Consider the following 18,528-nt stretch of genomic DNA (forward strand, 5'->3'; position numbering starts at 1 on the left):
AAAATTATAACATTTCTCATTTTATATCACTCCATGTTTGACTAGGTTTAACTTGGTAGAAATCCGAAAAATTTATCTCCACATCATCTGGGATTATGGCGTATAATTATTCAGCAGCATAGAAGCATTTGCGAATGTTTTTAAAAATACTTAGCTAATAATAATCCTTTAATAGTGACATGTATAAGAACTATATTAGGTTTAAATTATTTTCACCATAAAATGCAAAAGGTATTTATTCATTTTAAATAATTGTGTAATATACAATTTAGTTGAAAATGCATGCATTATTGGCTCAAGGATGACATTTCAGAATTAGAAAAAGATTGCTTGTTTCAAAAGATATGTTTTCACCAAATTCAACAGAAATGCCCAAGCATCAAATTCACATCAACAACACATCGTAAGTTAGTTTCACTAAACAATATAAATCATCGATTTTGCACCAAAAAGACAATGTTTGCATGAAAACAAGATAATGCTTAAATAATAACTCAAATGTTTCAGAGTTGGAGAGGATTATCCTGCCAAGATATTATAATAATAAATCCTCATATAAGACCTAAAATTATAAATTTCATCAAACCTAAAGCAGCAAAATTAAAATATATCTAAAGCAATCTCAACAAGTATTACACAAGTTAGTCAAAAAGACTGAAACCCATGTCATCGTCAGACTCCTCAGCCGGCTCTTCCTTCTTCTCCTCTTCCTTGGCAGCAGCTGGTCCAGCACCAGAATCAGCAGCAGGAACAGCAACAGCAGCCACAGCAAATTTACTTGGATCCTGCGTTTAACATGACAATTCATAAACAAACAATTGAAAAGTTCAAAAAATACAGAGAACAACTTTAGCAACAGACATCAAAATGTCAAAAGCCAATACCTTGAGGTACTCCTTGACCTTGTCTGCCTCAGGGAAAGAGTAATCTGTCTCAACTGCAACAGCAAGGACATTTTTGTACGCGTTAACAAACATATGCGGTGCAGCTGCAAGTGTTGGGTAGGAGACGGCCAACGAGAGAGAAGTAACCATCGAGACACCAACAGCAAACTTCTCAATTAGGTCATCCTCGGTAAGATCAAGAACTTCAGGACTGAAGACCGAACCATTATCATAGACCGAAAGAACCACAAGCCCATATGAGAAGGGCCTTATGCCAAGCTTGGCAAGCAAGGCAGCTTCAGAAGACCCCACTTTGTCTCCCTTCTTAATAAGTTCGACAGGCGTAATGATTTCCACAGTACCCTTGTTAATCTTGGTGGGAATATTAAGCACCTGAAATATATCGGATAAATAAACATAAAACACGCATCCACAACAAAATATTACATTTTCAAAAATAAAAACAAAAACAAGATCTCCCACCTGGAAGAAAGAGGTCTGAGAGGGATCGAGTCCTGTGTTTCCTGGAGGAACAACAACGTCAATCGGAGCGACCAAACCAACACGAGCTGGTGCTCCCACCTGTTCACATTAAATAATATAGTGTTAGACAACAATTAATTCAATCAAAAACTATGCACACAACACGGTTCAAAACAGAGCAACATTACCATCATAAAAGGCACAATGAAAAATCGATAATATAAAAAACAGTGTAAAAATCACTTCACCTTATACTTAGCAACCTCCTCGCTAACCTCTTTCAAGTCACCCTTTGTGAAAATCAATCCAACATTGCCCTAATTAAAAAAAAAAGGCTCAAATCCGTAGCAATCGAAACAAAAATATCAAAATTAAACAAAGCAATGCCAAAATCAGTAAAACTATAGAGAAAGAAACTCACGACAAGGAGGGGGATAAGGCTGAGATAGACATCGTTGCCGGTTTTCTCTGCGTGCATGCGAACAGAGCGCTTCATCATGGTATTCTTTCCCATGAGGACGATTGAGTCACCACGGAGACCCTTGCGAATGTTCTGGAGTTGGTTGGATCCGACGTTGTCGGCGTTGACAACCAGGATCTGAGTGTAGTCATCGAGGAGTTGGCACAGCTTGGAATCGTAGGCGATCTTCTTCTCTGCCTTGGTAGGTTTCACCATTGTTGATTGTTGATGTGTCTAGGGTTATGTATTGGGTTTTCAGATGGCAAAATCGAGGGCCAAGACGAAGCAGTGGCTCGGTCAAGGCGGACAGCAAAACGGTGCCGTCTCTTTAACCTCTCTCTTGTGGTATGCTGCTATGGATGAAAGAAGGGAGAACAAAGGCTTTGCTCTCAACTCTCACTTTCCGTTTATATTTATAGTGCGGCGCAAGGTAAATTAGGTTTTGTGGATCTAACGGTTGTACTTCGAAAATGAATCGGACGGCGGAGTGATAGTTTGCTAACTGCAGAACATAAATCTGTCATGGATTTCTTCATTTCTCATTATTCATTTTATATAATTGTTATATAAGATTAAATTGTAATTGTAATTGTAATTTATTTATGTTAATTATATAATTATATAATTATATAACATATATATATATATATATTTTTTTTTTATTTTATTTTTTTTGAACTTGTTTAAAAATCTTATCCAATTAAAAAATATTTTATCCCATGCATAAAATGACAAATAAATCAGTAATTTTAAATATTAATACCAATCTAGACATTATAAAAGGATATTCAGTTCTAAAAAATTACAAAAGCTTTATTATTTTCATAATTTTGAATAAGTTTTCTGTCTTTTTAGAACTTTTCACTCGTTAGATCTCTTCTATAATATTGTGATTTCTAATTTTTAATTATAGTTAAAATTAAAATAAAAAAGCGTATAATGTTTTAAGCTGTCATATGAACACTGTCAAACTTTTAATTTTAACTATTCATAAATAATTGTATTTTACAATAACAACTATTATTATTATTATTATTATGTATAAAACAATTAATTGTTAGATATTTATATAAACAAAATGTATACCAAATTAAATTTTAAAAAAATTATAAAAGCATTCAGCATATTAATAAAACGTTTTGCATAAATCAACTTATAAAACAAAATATTTTAAAATAAATAAAATTAGAGTTATTAAGTAGTCACAATTTATGTGTCTGAATTTAAAAGCACGAGATTACTAAAATTTATCGGCTAAGTACCTAAAAAATTATAAAAGCATTTAATTTATATATGTAATACATTAATTTTTGTCATGGGAAACATTTTTGAAATAGAATTTTGAGTCGGAACGTTATGTTTTATTAGTTAATTATTGTTCTGAATTTTTTAGTCAGAATGTTATGTTTTATTTACTGTTACACTTTGGGAAATTAGTGGTAATTTTTTTATTATAGAAAATATTAATTTAATAATAGTTTTATTGAATAAATAATAATATTTTTATTGAATGAAGATGGTATTAATTTGGAAAATTTAGTTTAATATAACAAGTTGTTTGAAAAAGATAATCCAGTTATCGATTTTAGTTGGTTTTGTCCGAGAAATATTTGTTGTTGATATTATTTATGATTTTTTATATTTTCGTATAAAAAATAATATGAATAAAAAAAGAGTAAACCTTCGAATAATTTAAAGTAATTAATTTATAAAAATAATGGAATTAAGTATATTCAATAGGAAATCAATAAAAAATAACGCTTGATTACTCTATCATTATTTAGCATACTTTTATATTTTTAATAGTAATAATATAAACAAAACTCAAACTTTATAACTTCGTTAATTTAGACTAAAATTTTATAAATATAAATGATTAGTGACTCAGATTTTATATTATAAGAATTTTTTTTGTTTTTGTATTTTAAATACATTTAATGTTAAAAATATATATGAAAAAAATACTTTTTATGTATTAATAATTAATAATAAATAAATAAAATTAGTAATATCTAATTTTAATATTATTTATAACCCTAACTCTTATACATACTTTTTAAACTCAAAAAGTAATATTGTTTATTCTAATAAATTAAATTATATACTATTATACTTTGATCAGTGTTACATATGACATATAGTTATATATCAGAATGTTAATTTTTTTAATCATATTAATGAATCTAGGACACAATTGATGTCATTACTTAAACTAAATAAGTTTTCACATTTTAAGAAATATAAAATTAAAAAAATATTTATCATTTGTTAGATAACTAATAATATTTAATTATAATATTTCTTCATATTCAGTCATTTAACTTTTAAGAGTTATTGGTGATAATGTTTTGTTTATTTTGATTTAACATTAATGATATTAATACTTTTATTAATATACAGAAAATTTTTGTAAACAGATTTTTAATTTACAAACATATGATACAGTTAATCAATTAGTAAATTTCTATATTATTATTTTTATATATCTGCTAGTAATCATATTGTTACTCTAAATTATTTTAATTACCAGTTTAATACATTTAGTCACAAATATTTGATACAAGTAGCAATAATAATAATAATAATAATAATAATAATAATAATAATAATAATGTATTGATTTATTTGTAATTTTAAAATAACAAGTCAATATTATTTATAAAATCTGAGTATGAATTCTTTTAATTTTATGAATTTAAATGGTTTGACTATGGATTACGTGGACATGTTATCAAATTGTATATTTGTGTAAATTTATTATGATTTACAATGATAGTATTTTTTTGTATTTTAAATTTTAAATTTGATTAAAGGTAATAAACATTAATTTAAAGAAATGTCTACAATATTTTATGTCCAAAAATTCTAATTTTAAAATATATTATTTCTTTTAATTTAGTTAAAAAGACCAATGTTGATATAAAATACATTAAAATTTGAGGAATGGAAAGTATTTGGTGGAGTACCTACAAAATTTTAGAGGTTTAAATTTATTCATTATAGAACTTAATATAAATTAAGGAGAAAGATGTTTTTACGTTAGTGTAAGTCTAAAAACTCTTATACTCAATCTGAATCTTTCACTTAGAATTTAGAATTTAGACTTATACCGATATAAAAAGATTCTGCTCCATGTATTTAATTTAATTGATTACATGAATACAAGAGTTGAACTTATCGTCACAAAGACCATTGTGATAAGTGTTATACTCACTGACAAGGACTCAATGTCAATGGTGCTAGTGTGATTTTCGTGGTTACTATGGAAGAACCTACATGAAGAATGGAAGATCAATGATGCTGTGAAAGAGCATGAAGAATGGAAAGTATTTGGAGATACTGATTGGTTTGAGTTTAAGTCTAAGAGGTGATTGAAGAAGATTGAACTGGGAAAGGGAAGAGCAAGGAACGCTTATTGTTTTGGGGACTTAATTATTTGACAAATTTCAAGATAATGTTAAAAATTTAAGAATCAATATATCTAATTATTATTATATTAGAGACTAATGTGAGTTTTACATAATTAAATATTTCACTTAAAATCAAATATTTTTTTACTTTATACTTTTTGCATTTATAAGAATCTTCTTTCTATTTATATTAATTAATTAAATTATACTATATTTGTTAATTAAAAAATATTATAAAGAATCTCAAAATTATACTCTTAAACTTGAATTAAAACTTTCAAAATTAACAGAAAAAAGAGTCATTTTTACATTTTCACATGAGAATATCACAAGAAGATAAGGAGTTAACAAAAATAAAAAGTAATGGTCTTAATTAAAAATTATAGTTACTTAACCTATAAATAATACTTTAAATACATTAAGAGTCCAAAATTTAAAAATGCAAACATATTCTAATAAAATACATGTAAATGTAGAAAAAAAAATTTACATATCAAATAATTAAATTCAAATGAAAGGAAAAGGAGCTTCGAGGAAATTGTATGTGATTAATGGGCTCAATAAAAAAAAAATCAGCATCTTAGCTTTCGTCCGACATCATCAAACCTCTTGAAATATGAGTAACGAGAGAACACACAAACACAAAGAAACAGAGACACACTCGCACAATAAGAACAATCCTGGACTTTTTTACCGAAATATTTAAAAAATAAATAAAAATTCTGAAATAGACTCTTGCCCAAAATATTTACAGGGATAGACCTGATTTTATGGGTGCTCAGAATTTAGTTTTTGGGAACCGAATTCTGAGCATAACTTTTCTTTTTTTTGTTTTTATATAATAAAATAAAAATTATTATTTAAATTATATTTATATATTATTATTTTATTAAAATAAATATTTATAATATATTATTTAAATATATTAATTTAATTTGTAATTTTTTTCAGTATATGGGATGACTGAACCGAGATTTTTTTACTATTATAACATAGTAAAAGATAATAATCCTGAAGCTGCACAATGGTTGGACAATATCCCAAAGAAAAAATGGACACTAGCATGGGACAACGGACGACGATGGGGACACATGACTACAAACCTAGCGAAGTTAATCAATTCGATCTTGAAGAAAACTAAAAACTTACCAATTTGCTCTATGGTTATGACAACATACACCCGTTACAATAAGTTCTTCATTAACAAAAGTAAGGAAGTAGATGCAATGATTAATGCTGGACATATGTACTTGGAGGTTGCAACTAAAGCAATTCAAGATGCACAGTCAAATATGAACACTCATAGAGTCATCACCTTTGACAAAACAAGCACTAGACTTTTAGTCGAAGAAACGCAATATCTGACAGAAATTTGACCTGTAGGAAGATTTACAGTACGGTTAGATGAAATGTGGGGTGATTGTGCAAGTTTCAAAAAGTTCACATTCCATACTCGCATATACTTGCTTCATGCTTACACATACCACAACTTTAATATCTACATATCTCCTGTGTATATTTTACAATAAGTTTATAAGGTATACGAAGGTCAATTTGAAAAACTCAAACACAAAGACAATTGGCCAACTTACACAAGCCTAATTGTGTCAAAATCTAAAACTAAAAAGAACTTCAAAGAGTCGACCAGAGTCTAATAGGATAAGAACAAAGATGGACATTAGAGAACAACAAGGTCGGGCAATAAATTGTTCTTATTGTCATACCCTTGGTCACACAAGGAAGACATGTCCAAACATCACTAAAGCTTCTAGTTCCTGTCATTAATTTTTGTTGTTGTTATTATTTAAAAACTTTCTTAATGTCATTTTTAATTTTATTAATGTCATTTCAACTTTTAAATTTTTAGTAATTATAATTTATATTAAATATATAATTATATATATATAATATATCTACATAATATTATTTAATTATATTTATTAATATTAACAACATATTTTTTTAAATAAATAATTAAGTATAAATTTTAATAAATATTAATATCTCAAAATAAATAAATAAATTGGTTATTATTTAATACTTAATATTATTTTATAAATATATAATATTAAATAAATTATTATTATATTTTTTATTTTATACAAATTTAAAATTAAATAAATTATTATTGTAATTTTTAAAAAAAATCTATAATATTAAATAATCAAAAATATAATTTCACAATATAATATTAATATCATTTAAAAAAATAAATTTATATTAAATAAAATAATAAGAAAAATTAAAATATTATTTATTATCTTAAATATGTGAAATAAATTTTAATAAATATTTAAAATCAATATTTTTTTATTTTTATTTATTTTTAAATAATATAAAAAAACATAATTCAAATAATAAAAATTATTTTATTATTTGAATTATTAAATTTTTTAAAAATATTTATTCAAATAATATATTATAAATATTTATTTTAATAAAATAATAATATATAAATATAATTTAAATAATAATTTTTATTTTATTATATGAAAATATATAAAAAGAAAAAAAGAAAAGTTATGGGAACCGACTTTTAGGCATTAGTCTATTTTCGTGAGTCAGAAAGCCTGATCCGTGCGCGGATCCTTCTTTGGACTTATCAACGAACGTTCATGTTAGAATTCCATGGTTGGAGTCATAATGCATGTTTCGAATCGTCTTCAGGCAAGAGCTATACTACCCCTCCCGAATCTATTCTTCAGCCCAGTAACCAATGTCCATAGGGCGTAGCCTTAACCAGTAGGATACACTCCTCGCGGAGTGGGCTTAACAGCTTCGAAGGAAGGGTGAGCAGCTATAGCTACATTGTTCAGCTTCCCCTCGCTATCTCTGTCTTTTATTTTCTGGAATCCCCTTCTTTTGCTAGCAAAGTTTCAGGTTTGATTTCGTAAGACGAAGAGTCATTCGATCATATTCCCCATACCCAACTCACGGGTCTTTCTTAGTAAAGGATCGAAACGAGGAAACGTCTTATGCCATATCGACCGAGTCATTTCTCGGGGGACATGGTCCCAAAATGACTTCTATAAAAAAATCTGCTGGGACAATCAAATCTATTTCCTTCAATTCAATAGAAGGCAAAAGAGGTGAATATGGTCCTAAATAATGAGAGATATGTAAAAAGCAGGTCCGATTATGCCTATTTCTAATCCTAAATGGAATGGAACAACGCAGGGATCTATATGTAAACATAGTATCTATTTAGATACGCTCAAATGACCCCTTCTCATAACGAGAATGTATATAACCCTATTCCGGTCTGGTCCGGTATGGAATGAACTTATAACCATGGAATCGACTCGATCATCATATTATAGATTATAAGTTCATAACCCTAACTCATTCCCATTTTGGGCGGAATAGATCTATTGCAATTTCTAGTGGCTCTTTCCATTGTGAAGCAAGATTGATTAGACTAGCCCACTTTTTTGTAGGTTATATATTTACTTATGAAGCTTTCTTAATTGCCTCTACATCGGGCAAATTTGGTTAATTTAATTTTTTATTTTTTTTCTGCAAAAATATCATTTCATTTCCTTCTAGGGAGAGGGGAAACCGTATTCTTATATTTCTACATCTAGGATCCAACTTCTGAACATCCATAAAATAAGGTCTATCCCTGTAAATATTTTAGGCAAAGGTATATTTTAAAATTTTTATATATTTTTTAAAATATTTCAGTAAAAAAGTCACAATCCTGTCTTGTTAGGGTATGTTTGATAGATTATAGAGAGGGAGGAAATATTGTTTAATTTTAAATTAAAAATTATATTATTTATAATAATAAATATATAATTGATATATTAAATTCATATATTTTATTATAAAAAAATATTAATTTTAAATATATTTATTAAAAATACAAAATATATTTTACCCTCTCGTATCAAATGACAAATGCTCTCCAATAAAATTAAAGTGAAATTATTCAATTTGTTTCTATTTCTATATTTATATTTGAATTTTGATTTTATCTGTTTATTTTGTTGTAAATTCATAGTTGAGTATAAAATTTTATTTTATTTATTTTTCTTTTTATAATAGGTATTTTATACTTAGAGTTTGGTAAAATTTCATGTAATTCAGTAAAAATAAAACTAACAAAAAATTTATTATTACTAAATCTAGTTATGTAATTTGATAAAGAATAACAGTAAATTATGAGATATTTTTCTATAAAATTTACAAGAAAATTAAAAATACTTGAGGTTAGAAATGAGAAAATGTCTACATTAATTGAGTTGAATCATATATAATTTGAAGTATTTAGTAGATTTATTGATGAATGGTTAATAAAAAGACTCTTTAAATTTTAAAAATTGAGAATACAAATTAATATTGTGTCTAGTGACAAGTTACATCAACAAAAAGCATCAAAATTTAAACAACAAATTTATTTTTAAATGTCTAATCATAAAATATTAAATTTCATCTTGCATACGAAACAAATGACACATTCTATAATTATAACAAGTAAAATTTAACAAGTTCTTAACACATGTTTTAATCTTAATTTAATCTTCTGCAAATAAAATTTAATTAAAAAAATTAGTTTCATTTAAGTAATATATGAAATTCTAATTTTAACCTTTAACTTAATATCTTAATTTTATTTTTTTCTAATAAAACTTAATTTAAAAAAATAAACTTCACTCCATGCACAAAATTAACGATTACGTAAAAAAAAAAAAAAACTCCAAACATGAATATTATTTTAAGAAAATATTACTTTAAAAATTTATTTTTAAAAAATATCATAAAAATAAATAAGCCTATATTTTCGTTATCTGCTGATCACTTGTTACTTGATAAAGTATAATTGACTGGGGGATCTAAATCAATAAGTTATGATTAAATTTTAACAATTGTTTTAAGACCAGTAAAAAGTGTCCTGTTTTTATAGAGAAAAAAAAAACGTAATTAAGTAAAAATAATATTTTTAACCATAAATTATGAGGAAAATAATAATCCTGTGAGGCTATAAACCTCTGAGAAGTGAGATCTGCACTTAGCCAAGTCCTCGCACGAAGCGAACACTCGCACTCACCGCAAGAAGCAGAGAGCAAGAAAAATGGACGCCAAACCCACCGAAATCAGTAGCGCAAAGATGTTCGGAGGTTACAATAAGAGATTCAAACATTTCAGCCCTACGCTGGGTTGCTCGATGAACTTTCACATCTATTTCCCTCCCTCTCCTTCTCCTTCTCACAGATTCCCTGTGAGTCCCTTTCAATTTTCCATTTCTTAGTTCTATTCAAACTATAATTATACTTCATTTCTCATTTTATGAATTGCAAGGTACTGTATTGGCTCTCCGGTCTCACTTGCACCGATGAGAACTTCATATTCAAATCGGGTGCTCAACGTGCCGCTTCCACCGAGGGCATCGCCTTGGTTGCCCCTGACACTTCTCCCAGTATGTAATTAGTTAACTTTAGTTTTAAAAAACAATTACTTTTTTATAGCTTTTTTTTGGAAAATGTTTTGGATATAATGAGTTTTTTTTTTTTTTAATATAAGGATTTAAACTATAAAGTTGATCATAGAACTTGGTGAAATAAGCTGAAAAAAAGGTTTATGTGAGCTATGTTCTTTCTATAAGCTTTTTCAAATGCCGCAAAAGTAGTAATTTGTCCCCCTAACTTAATTTTTTTTGTTTCGCTTTAGTCTTTTATTTATTTAGTTTCATTTTAGTCTTTTATCTCTTGTTTGGTTTCAAGATCCTGTTTATCAATTATGACCGTGAAAAATTGCCTTGATACATAAGAAAATTCACAATTTGTGGCAATAGAAGTTTGACACAATTGATAAACTGTACTAATTTGAAATCAGATAAAAAGATAAAGGACTAAAATGAAACAAAAAAGTTAGAAGGCTAAAGTAAAATGTGTCGGTGGACTGGCATTAAAAATGGAAGCGAGTTGAACCTCTTGCAAATGAAATATTTGTTGTACGATTCTGGATAAAAATACTAAATAATGTTTTTATATATTTTTAAACTGGTAACTAGTAGTTTCTCTAGTTTGTTTATATAATTAATTGCTTTCAGAGTTTATACTTTTCCTTTTGTTGTTAAGCTCCAGTATGGTGTGATGCTATGTTATCAGTTTTTAACTTGATGCAGGAGGTTTGAATGTGGAAGGAGAAGCAGACAGCTGGGATCTCGGTGTAGGTATGCAACATGAGAATATTATATTTGGGTCTTGAATGGGGCGGGGCCTGAACTGAACCTAAGGCCTAGCATTGCAAGATATGTTTTTGGGCTTGAGGATGAGCCCATTTGAAAATTGACAGCCTCAAGCTTTGGCTAGGTTTATTGCCTGGCTTTAGTTTTAGTCTTGCACTTTTTTTGTCATATGAGAATGTTGAATTTCTCAAAAAATGATTGTTATTTCTATCTGTCTTTGATACCGTTGCAGATGTGGTACAATGCTTATAGTGAATGTTCTATTTTATCTTCTTACACTGTTTAATAATGTTTAGGCTTTCAATTTATATGACCCAATCTTGTTATTTTACACTTATTAATGAATTTCTTGCACATGTAGAAGTACTAGATGGATTGCACTTTTGTTTAGGAAAGTCAAGGTTACCATGTGCAAGCCCCAGTTGGCCCTAAACTCCTAATGTCAGATTTACAATGCATTTCAAAGTATTTAACCCTTCAAAGTAATTACTTGGGCTTCTTGTTCAAACCTGAATGAATCATGGTATCCATGGTAATGTTAATTATAAAATATTGAAGGTCTGCATGTAGCATATGGAAAATTCACTTAAAGAGGTCATAGCAGATGTTGGATGTTATATATATTAGTTCCTTTTTGATGACTTAGGATGTGTGTTGTGAAGCTGTAAGTGGTTGTGAACATTCTATAAAATTATCTATCTTTTACAATTGTTGTTGTCGTCATTATTGTGGTTGAGGACTTTCTGTAAAATCATTGTGTTTGTATGGAGGAAGTGTGTAACAACTTCATAAAGTCAGTAAGCTAGGAGCATTTTTGTCATTTGTCAGCTCCTATATCCCCTTATAGATTAACTCAACCCTCTTTCCTTGAAAATACCATAATCCCCTCCCTCTTCAACTTTGACAATCTTTCTTCCCCTCACTTCATCTTTTCAAGTTCTATCTTTGATCTTCTCTTACTGTCTCACTTGGGTGAGTATTTAAAACCTTAGTGCTGCAGATTTTGAGGGTGAAAGACATGCACTGCAACATCAAGTTTCTTTATTTCCCATTAGCTCGTTAAGTTAATCCTATTGATCTAAACATCAAATTAAATGCTTAACTATGAATTCCAATTTGGTATGAAGCATGGTGAATTTAGGTGGTGAACTTAAAATTTATGTAGGAATTTAAAGTTTTGAGAGAAAATTGAATAATAGTGTTTAATTCTGGAAATTGTGGTGATAGTGGTGGTACATACTCCGAGTGATATGTTGGGATGAGCAGCATATTGGAGGATGTGGAGTGTCTAGAACTTTATTGGTGGGTTAGTGGATAGTGGCATATTTTAGTTCTCTTAACATTTCTCCATAATGGGTAAATATTTGAAATTATAGGATTTCTGTTTTTCTTTCAATAAGCTAAGACAATATATTAAATAGAGTACAAGGGGTACTCCAGTCCAGCCCAAATACATAGAAGTTACAATGTTTAAAAAAGTAACCAGTTGTACACAAAAGCCTCACCAAATACACAATTATTATATTCATTTGCATTGACCACCCTGTTGCTGAGCCGTAACTAGTAACAACATATAACAGCTGCATTGTTGTGTCCTAGTGGTAGCACAAGCTTGTAAACCCAATAGCGGAAGCGTATCAACAACAATTATAGGAGTTCTGTAAGGAAGAATGAAAAAGAGTAATACTGGTAACAGTAGTATATTGAATATATGGCTGATAGACTTGACATAATGCCAAAACCTCCTTTTCAACTTATACTAATAAATAATAATAATTCGGTCCAGCAATATACCACTACCACTAATATACGATAAGACCAATAACCTTAATATTCTTACACTTACTGAAGCTTTAGCTTATTTATCTTAAAGCTTGCTAAAAGTAGAAACACCAACATGCAGCAAATAGCAAATGTTATTTATTTAATTTGAACTGTATTGAACTGGCTATTTGGACTGGAAGGCCTGAGATGGTCCTTTGACTGGCTGTTCATTGCCATTCCCCAAAATTCACTAAGCAAACTGATAGGTAACCCCCACAGTATTTAGTTAGTAAAATAAATAGTTAGTTACTTAGTTAAGAGTTGCAAGTGGGCTGGGTCACCCAAATTACTCAGCAACCCATTGTAATCATTCTTGCCCTGTTCTTGAGTCTGTCTGCAGTGGGTTAGTGTTGCAGTTCTAGGATTTAGGAACAAAACCGAAGAACCAAGGTTGAAGAAGAGAATCCCAATCAGGAAGAGATTCTGATATTATTAGTGCAGAAAGAAAGATTTCAACAGAGTTTCAAGAAGTAATGGAAAAAATCCCATATATGAGTATCAATTCCCTCACTATATCTAGCAGTTATTGCTAATAACCTCTAAAAGCTTTTCCAAGTGGGAAGCTTAACAGAATTCACCACCTTTCAGAGCCATTACCTATTGACACGTGGCACTGCTTAGTAAACCTTCTAACCAACTTATTAACATCTAATTACAAGCTAATTACAGATTAATACTGATCCTGCATCAATTCCTCCCTCTTGAGCAAATCCTTGACCTCAAGGATGGAATCCTGAAAACTTCTTCTTCAAGCCATAGTAAAACTCCCATGTAGCATCCTCAGGAAGCTGATGTTTCCACTTGATGATTGCCCTTGTCACAGCCTTATTACCTCTTTTTACTGTCATCCTGTCTCGAGTATAGCTTCAGGCTCTTTATGAGTGATTTCTTCGTCAGTGCTTGGACAATTAACAGATGTTGGCACTTCTCCTACAAACTTGTTGAGTTGTGAGATATGGAACAAGTTGTGGATCAGAATTAGAAGGAAGTTGAACCTTGTAAGACACTACACCAATTTGATCCAAAACAGTATAAAGACCATAGTATTTAGGGGCCAATTTAGCATTGCTTCTAAAGGCCGCAAAAACTTGTCCATAGGGATGTAACTTCACATAAACCAAATCTCCAATATGCAAATTCCTATCAATCCTATGCTTATCTGCTAGCTACTTCATCCTGTCCTGAGCTCTTCTCATATGAAACTTCACCAATTTGAGCATTTCTTCCTTTTCTGTAGACTTCTATCCACTAGTTCTACTTTAGATTCACTAGGCAGATAAGGAAGGTAAGCAGGTGGGGATTGTCCATACACTATTTCATAGGGGCTGGCTTTAATTGAACTGTGGTAAGTTGTGTTGTACCACCACTTAGCTAAAGGAAGCCACTTGGACTATTGTTTAGGACTATCAAAACACGTGCACCTCAAATAAGTTTCCAAGCATCTATTAACCACTTCAGACTGCCCATCTGTTTGTGGGTGATAGGCAGTAGACAACTGGACTTGCACTCCTTGGTAAGCCATAAACTCCTGCCAAAAGCGACTGATAAAGATAGGATCCCTGTCACTTGTTATGGAGTCAGGAAACCCATGTAGCTTAAAGACATTGTCCATAAAACTCTGAACTACATCAGCAGCAGAATAAGGATGATGGAGAGCCATGAAGTGTGTAGCTTAACTGAGCCTATCAACCACTACAAAAATAACTTGTTTGCCTCACGAGTCAGGAAGACCCTCTATGAAATTCATTGTAATGTGTTGCCATACCTGCTCAGGTATAGGTAAAGGTTGCAGCAGCCCAGGGTATGCAGCAGAGTCATATTTGCACCTTTGTCAAGTGCTGCACTGATGAATGAACAACTTAACATCCTTGGATATTCCCTTCCAAAAGACCACTGCCCTGACTCTTAGCAAAGTTGCATCTCTACCAGAATGGCCTCCACAAGCTGAAGAGTGTAGTCACTTCAAAATATCCCTCCTTAATTCCAGATCTTTACCAATTACTAACATGCTCTTCCTCTTCAATTCCCCCTATCCCAAGAAAAGTGCTTATTTGAACTTGGATCACTTTGTAACTTAGAAATCAATCTTTGAACATCTGAATCAGATTGCCAGGAAGCTTTAATTCTAGTGATCATATTTGAATTAGGTTGAACCACAAACACAGCATTACACTCAACCAAGCCTCCTCTAGATAATGCATCCGCAACCAAATTCTCCTGGCCCTGTTTGTACTCTATACAAAAATCAAATTCCATGAGCTTTACCAACCATTTCTGCTGGAATGCTGTAGTTAGTCTCTGATCAAAAATATATTTGAGGCTCCTATGATTTGTTCTGATGACAAACTTCTTAGGCAATAAGTAATGTCTCCACTTCTGCACTGCAAAGATAACAGCTAGCAATTCTTTCTCGTAAGTAGATAGGGACTGTTGCTGCACATTCAAGCTTCTACTAATGAAAGCTATGGGGTGAATATCCTGCATCAAAACAGCTCCAATACCTGTACCTGAGGCATCTGCTTCTACTACAAATTCCTTCTCAAAATCTAGCAGTTATTGCTAATAACCTCTAACAGCTTTTCCAAGTGGGAAGCTTAATAGAATTAACAACCTTTCAGAGCCACTACCTATTGACACGTGGCACTGTTCAGTAAACCTTCTAACCAACTTATTAACATCTAATTACAAGCTAATTACAGATTAATACTAATCCTGCATCAGTTAGATTTGAGAATGAGGGTTCATTGCAATAATATCCTTCTTTCTTTCAGTCCTGGTATCAGTTCCTGTCACAAACCAATGGTGAACTGGATCAAAACTGGCAGAACTGATCAGTAGCCAGCCTGATTGAAATGTCAAAGGAGATACAGAAAGATGATATCCAAATTGAAATATTGAATGTCACTAATCAGAGATGGGAAATTTATCATTTAACATGCATAATAAAGAAACAAAAAATATTGAATTTCTAAGATCCAGCACCTAAATTTTCTCCTAAACCATGGTTCTATCATAATGTGCTAATGGATGATGAGGCTTTTTATCGTAGTTCACAGGCCTAAAATTTGACCAAGTGATGTTGGACATGAGCGAGAGGTACTGATTATATGGAGTGGGTGTTGCCTGAGCATGTTAACATGATGTATAGAAAATCTGAAGTGTACTTGTGAAGAATGAGATAGATGAAAAGTTATTTTCTTTGCTTCTGAATTTCATCCTATTTGTCATATCTCTGCTTCATTCCCCAGTTTTTTATAGGAAAAAAGCTCATTCTTTTTTTCAAAAGATGTGGATGCTGTGTGGAATAATTTTAATTGTTATCTGCTATATCTACATCGATATGTGCAATATACATTTTCTTTACGGGAGATAGGTAAACTGCATACCCATTCCGGAACAGGTGCAGGATTTTATCTCAATGCTACACAAGAGAAATGGAAGAATTGGCGCATGTATGACTATGTTGTCAAGGAATTGCCAAAGATTCTGGGCGAAAACTTTCCACAGCTCGAAACATCAAAAGCTTCTATATTTGGTCATTCTATGGGTGGGCATGGTGCTCTAACAATCTACCTGAAAAATCTGGATAAATATAAGGTGTTGATGATTATGCAACTAAAAACTTCTGGTTTAAATATAGTCAAAGGAGTTACTTTGACAATCTTGGACCATGGATAGTTTTATTGTTGAAATAGATGGTTTGTGATTAGTTGCCTTCCCTAATTGAGGTACCGTGTATTAATATATTTCTCCACCACAAGCTGACTGCATTGGTATATTATTATTTTCGGTCTACAAATATATGTTTCATTTCTAGGGTTCTCATTTGCAGTTTATTGTTCAAAAGACACGGAAGGTGAAATTCTTGCAATCTGTATAGCCAATTAAGTTTATTATGAGTTATAACCAATTGTTGCATCCTTTTGGCAATCATATGAAGTTCGTAGAACTTTATTTCCTAAGATAACACATACTGTATTGTGTCATGATAAAATTATTTATTTATTTATTATTTAGGTTCTATCTAATTTTTCTTGTGTCCTTTAAATGCTTGTTCCAGTCAGTTTCTGCCTTTGCACCAATAGCAAATCCTACGAATTGTCCTTGGGGGCTGAAGGCATTCACAAATTATCTAGGTGACAATAAATCTGATTGGGAGGTAAATTAGATGAGGAAACCGCTTGTTCGCTTTGCATAACAAGCCTTGATATTTCATAATAATAACTTGACAAATGCAGGACTATGATGCCACTTATTTGGTAACTAAGTTTCCAAATGTTTCTGCCACCATTTTGATTGATCAGGTAAAAGGCTGGTTTTTGTTTTTGTTTTTTTAAATTGGTGAATGGTTTAAAAGTGGCAATGTTTTAGCTGCTTGTATCCTGTATATTTATTAAATTGTATTTGATTTTTATGTTTAAGAAATTCTGTTTTAGCGGCGGCAATATGAAAAAATAAAAATGATCTGCCACATATAGTATTGTTTGTGTCACTGGACAAGGTTTCAATTTATATAAACATGTACTTATATAATGTACTCTAGATGAAATTTTTACTGTTGGTCTACTTTTCAGGGGGAAGATGACAAATTTTTGCCAGATCAACTGCTGCCTCACAAGTTTGAAGAGGCTTGCAGAAATGCCAATGTTCCACTGCTGTTACGTTTCCAGCCTGGTTATGATCACTCATATTATTTTATTGCCACCTTCGTAGATGATCACATCCGACATCATGCTCAAGCTCTTAGGCTTAATTAACCTGTGTTTGTGTGCACACTGACAGTTTAAAACTGTTATATGTGAACTCTACTGAATCTACTCGGCTCTATATGCTTGTGATATGTACCTTGGTATATTTTTGAGTTTGGAATGGAACTTCGTTTCTTCTTTCTGTCTTCATGTAGGTTCAAAACTAATCCCATGGCTATTAAATATATAATTATTTATTTTTATTGATAAATGTCGCTTGGTAAGCAAAGAATAGCGGCTTGAAAGAATAGAGTTTTAATTTGAAAACAATGTAGAGCTGCCACAAAAAAATTATTTTTTTATAAGGATAAAATATTGGAAAAAACCTTTAAGAGTCTCGAGTTTGTGAGTTGGTTACAAATAGAGAAGTTATTAACTTGAATGAACAGTACCTCAAGGAGTTGGAAGTCTCTAGGTTCAAACCTCAGCAAAGTAGATTTTGCTTCAACAAGTTTTTTTTTTAGAATTTTAATTCATAGAATAAATTGCGAAATGATCATATTGTCCTCAAAATATTATGCATGCATGA

General features: G+C 30.5%; 2 protein-coding genes across 4 annotated transcripts; one reads left to right on the top strand and one right to left on the bottom strand.

The window, feature by feature from the left end:
• Positions 1-387: 387 nt before the first annotated feature.
• Positions 388-2,212, bottom strand: LOC113872113 (60S acidic ribosomal protein P0). Of its 2 annotated transcripts, XM_027509391.1 has the most exons (6): positions 1,957-2,201; positions 1,789-1,857; positions 1,616-1,684; positions 1,368-1,466; positions 885-1,277; positions 540-785 (listed from the first exon to the last, which is right to left on the bottom strand). In XM_027509391.1, the coding sequence occupies exons 1-6, from the start codon at positions 2,041-2,043 to the stop codon at positions 642-644; spliced, it is 861 nt and encodes a 286-aa protein (XP_027365192.1). In that variant the 5' UTR covers positions 2,044-2,201; the 3' UTR covers positions 540-641. The 2 variants fall into 2 exon arrangements, with proteins under 2 accessions (XP_027365191.1, XP_027365192.1); XM_027509390.1 differs by having other exon boundaries at positions 388-785; positions 1,789-2,212.
• Positions 2,213-10,225: 8,013 nt separating this feature from the next.
• Positions 10,226-18,146, top strand: LOC113871852 (S-formylglutathione hydrolase). 2 transcript variants are annotated; one of them, XM_027508949.1, is made up of 7 exons: positions 10,226-10,458; positions 10,539-10,656; positions 11,365-11,412; positions 16,652-16,848; positions 17,312-17,410; positions 17,490-17,555; positions 17,826-18,146. In XM_027508949.1, exons 1-7 carry the CDS (start codon positions 10,312-10,314, stop codon positions 18,006-18,008), a joined length of 858 nt encoding a protein of 285 aa, XP_027364750.1. In that variant the 5' UTR covers positions 10,226-10,311; the 3' UTR covers positions 18,009-18,146. The 2 variants fall into 2 exon arrangements, with proteins under 2 accessions (XP_027364750.1, XP_027364749.1); XM_027508948.1 differs by having other exon boundaries at positions 16,625-16,848; positions 17,826-18,140.
• The last annotated feature ends 382 nt before the right edge of the window (positions 18,147-18,528 follow it).

This window comes from Abrus precatorius, unplaced genomic scaffold, assembly GCF_003935025.1.
Source record: "Abrus precatorius isolate BTA unplaced genomic scaffold, Abrus_2018 Scaffold7, whole genome shotgun sequence".
Lineage (NCBI taxonomy): Eukaryota > Viridiplantae > Streptophyta > Magnoliopsida > Fabales > Fabaceae > Abrus > Abrus precatorius.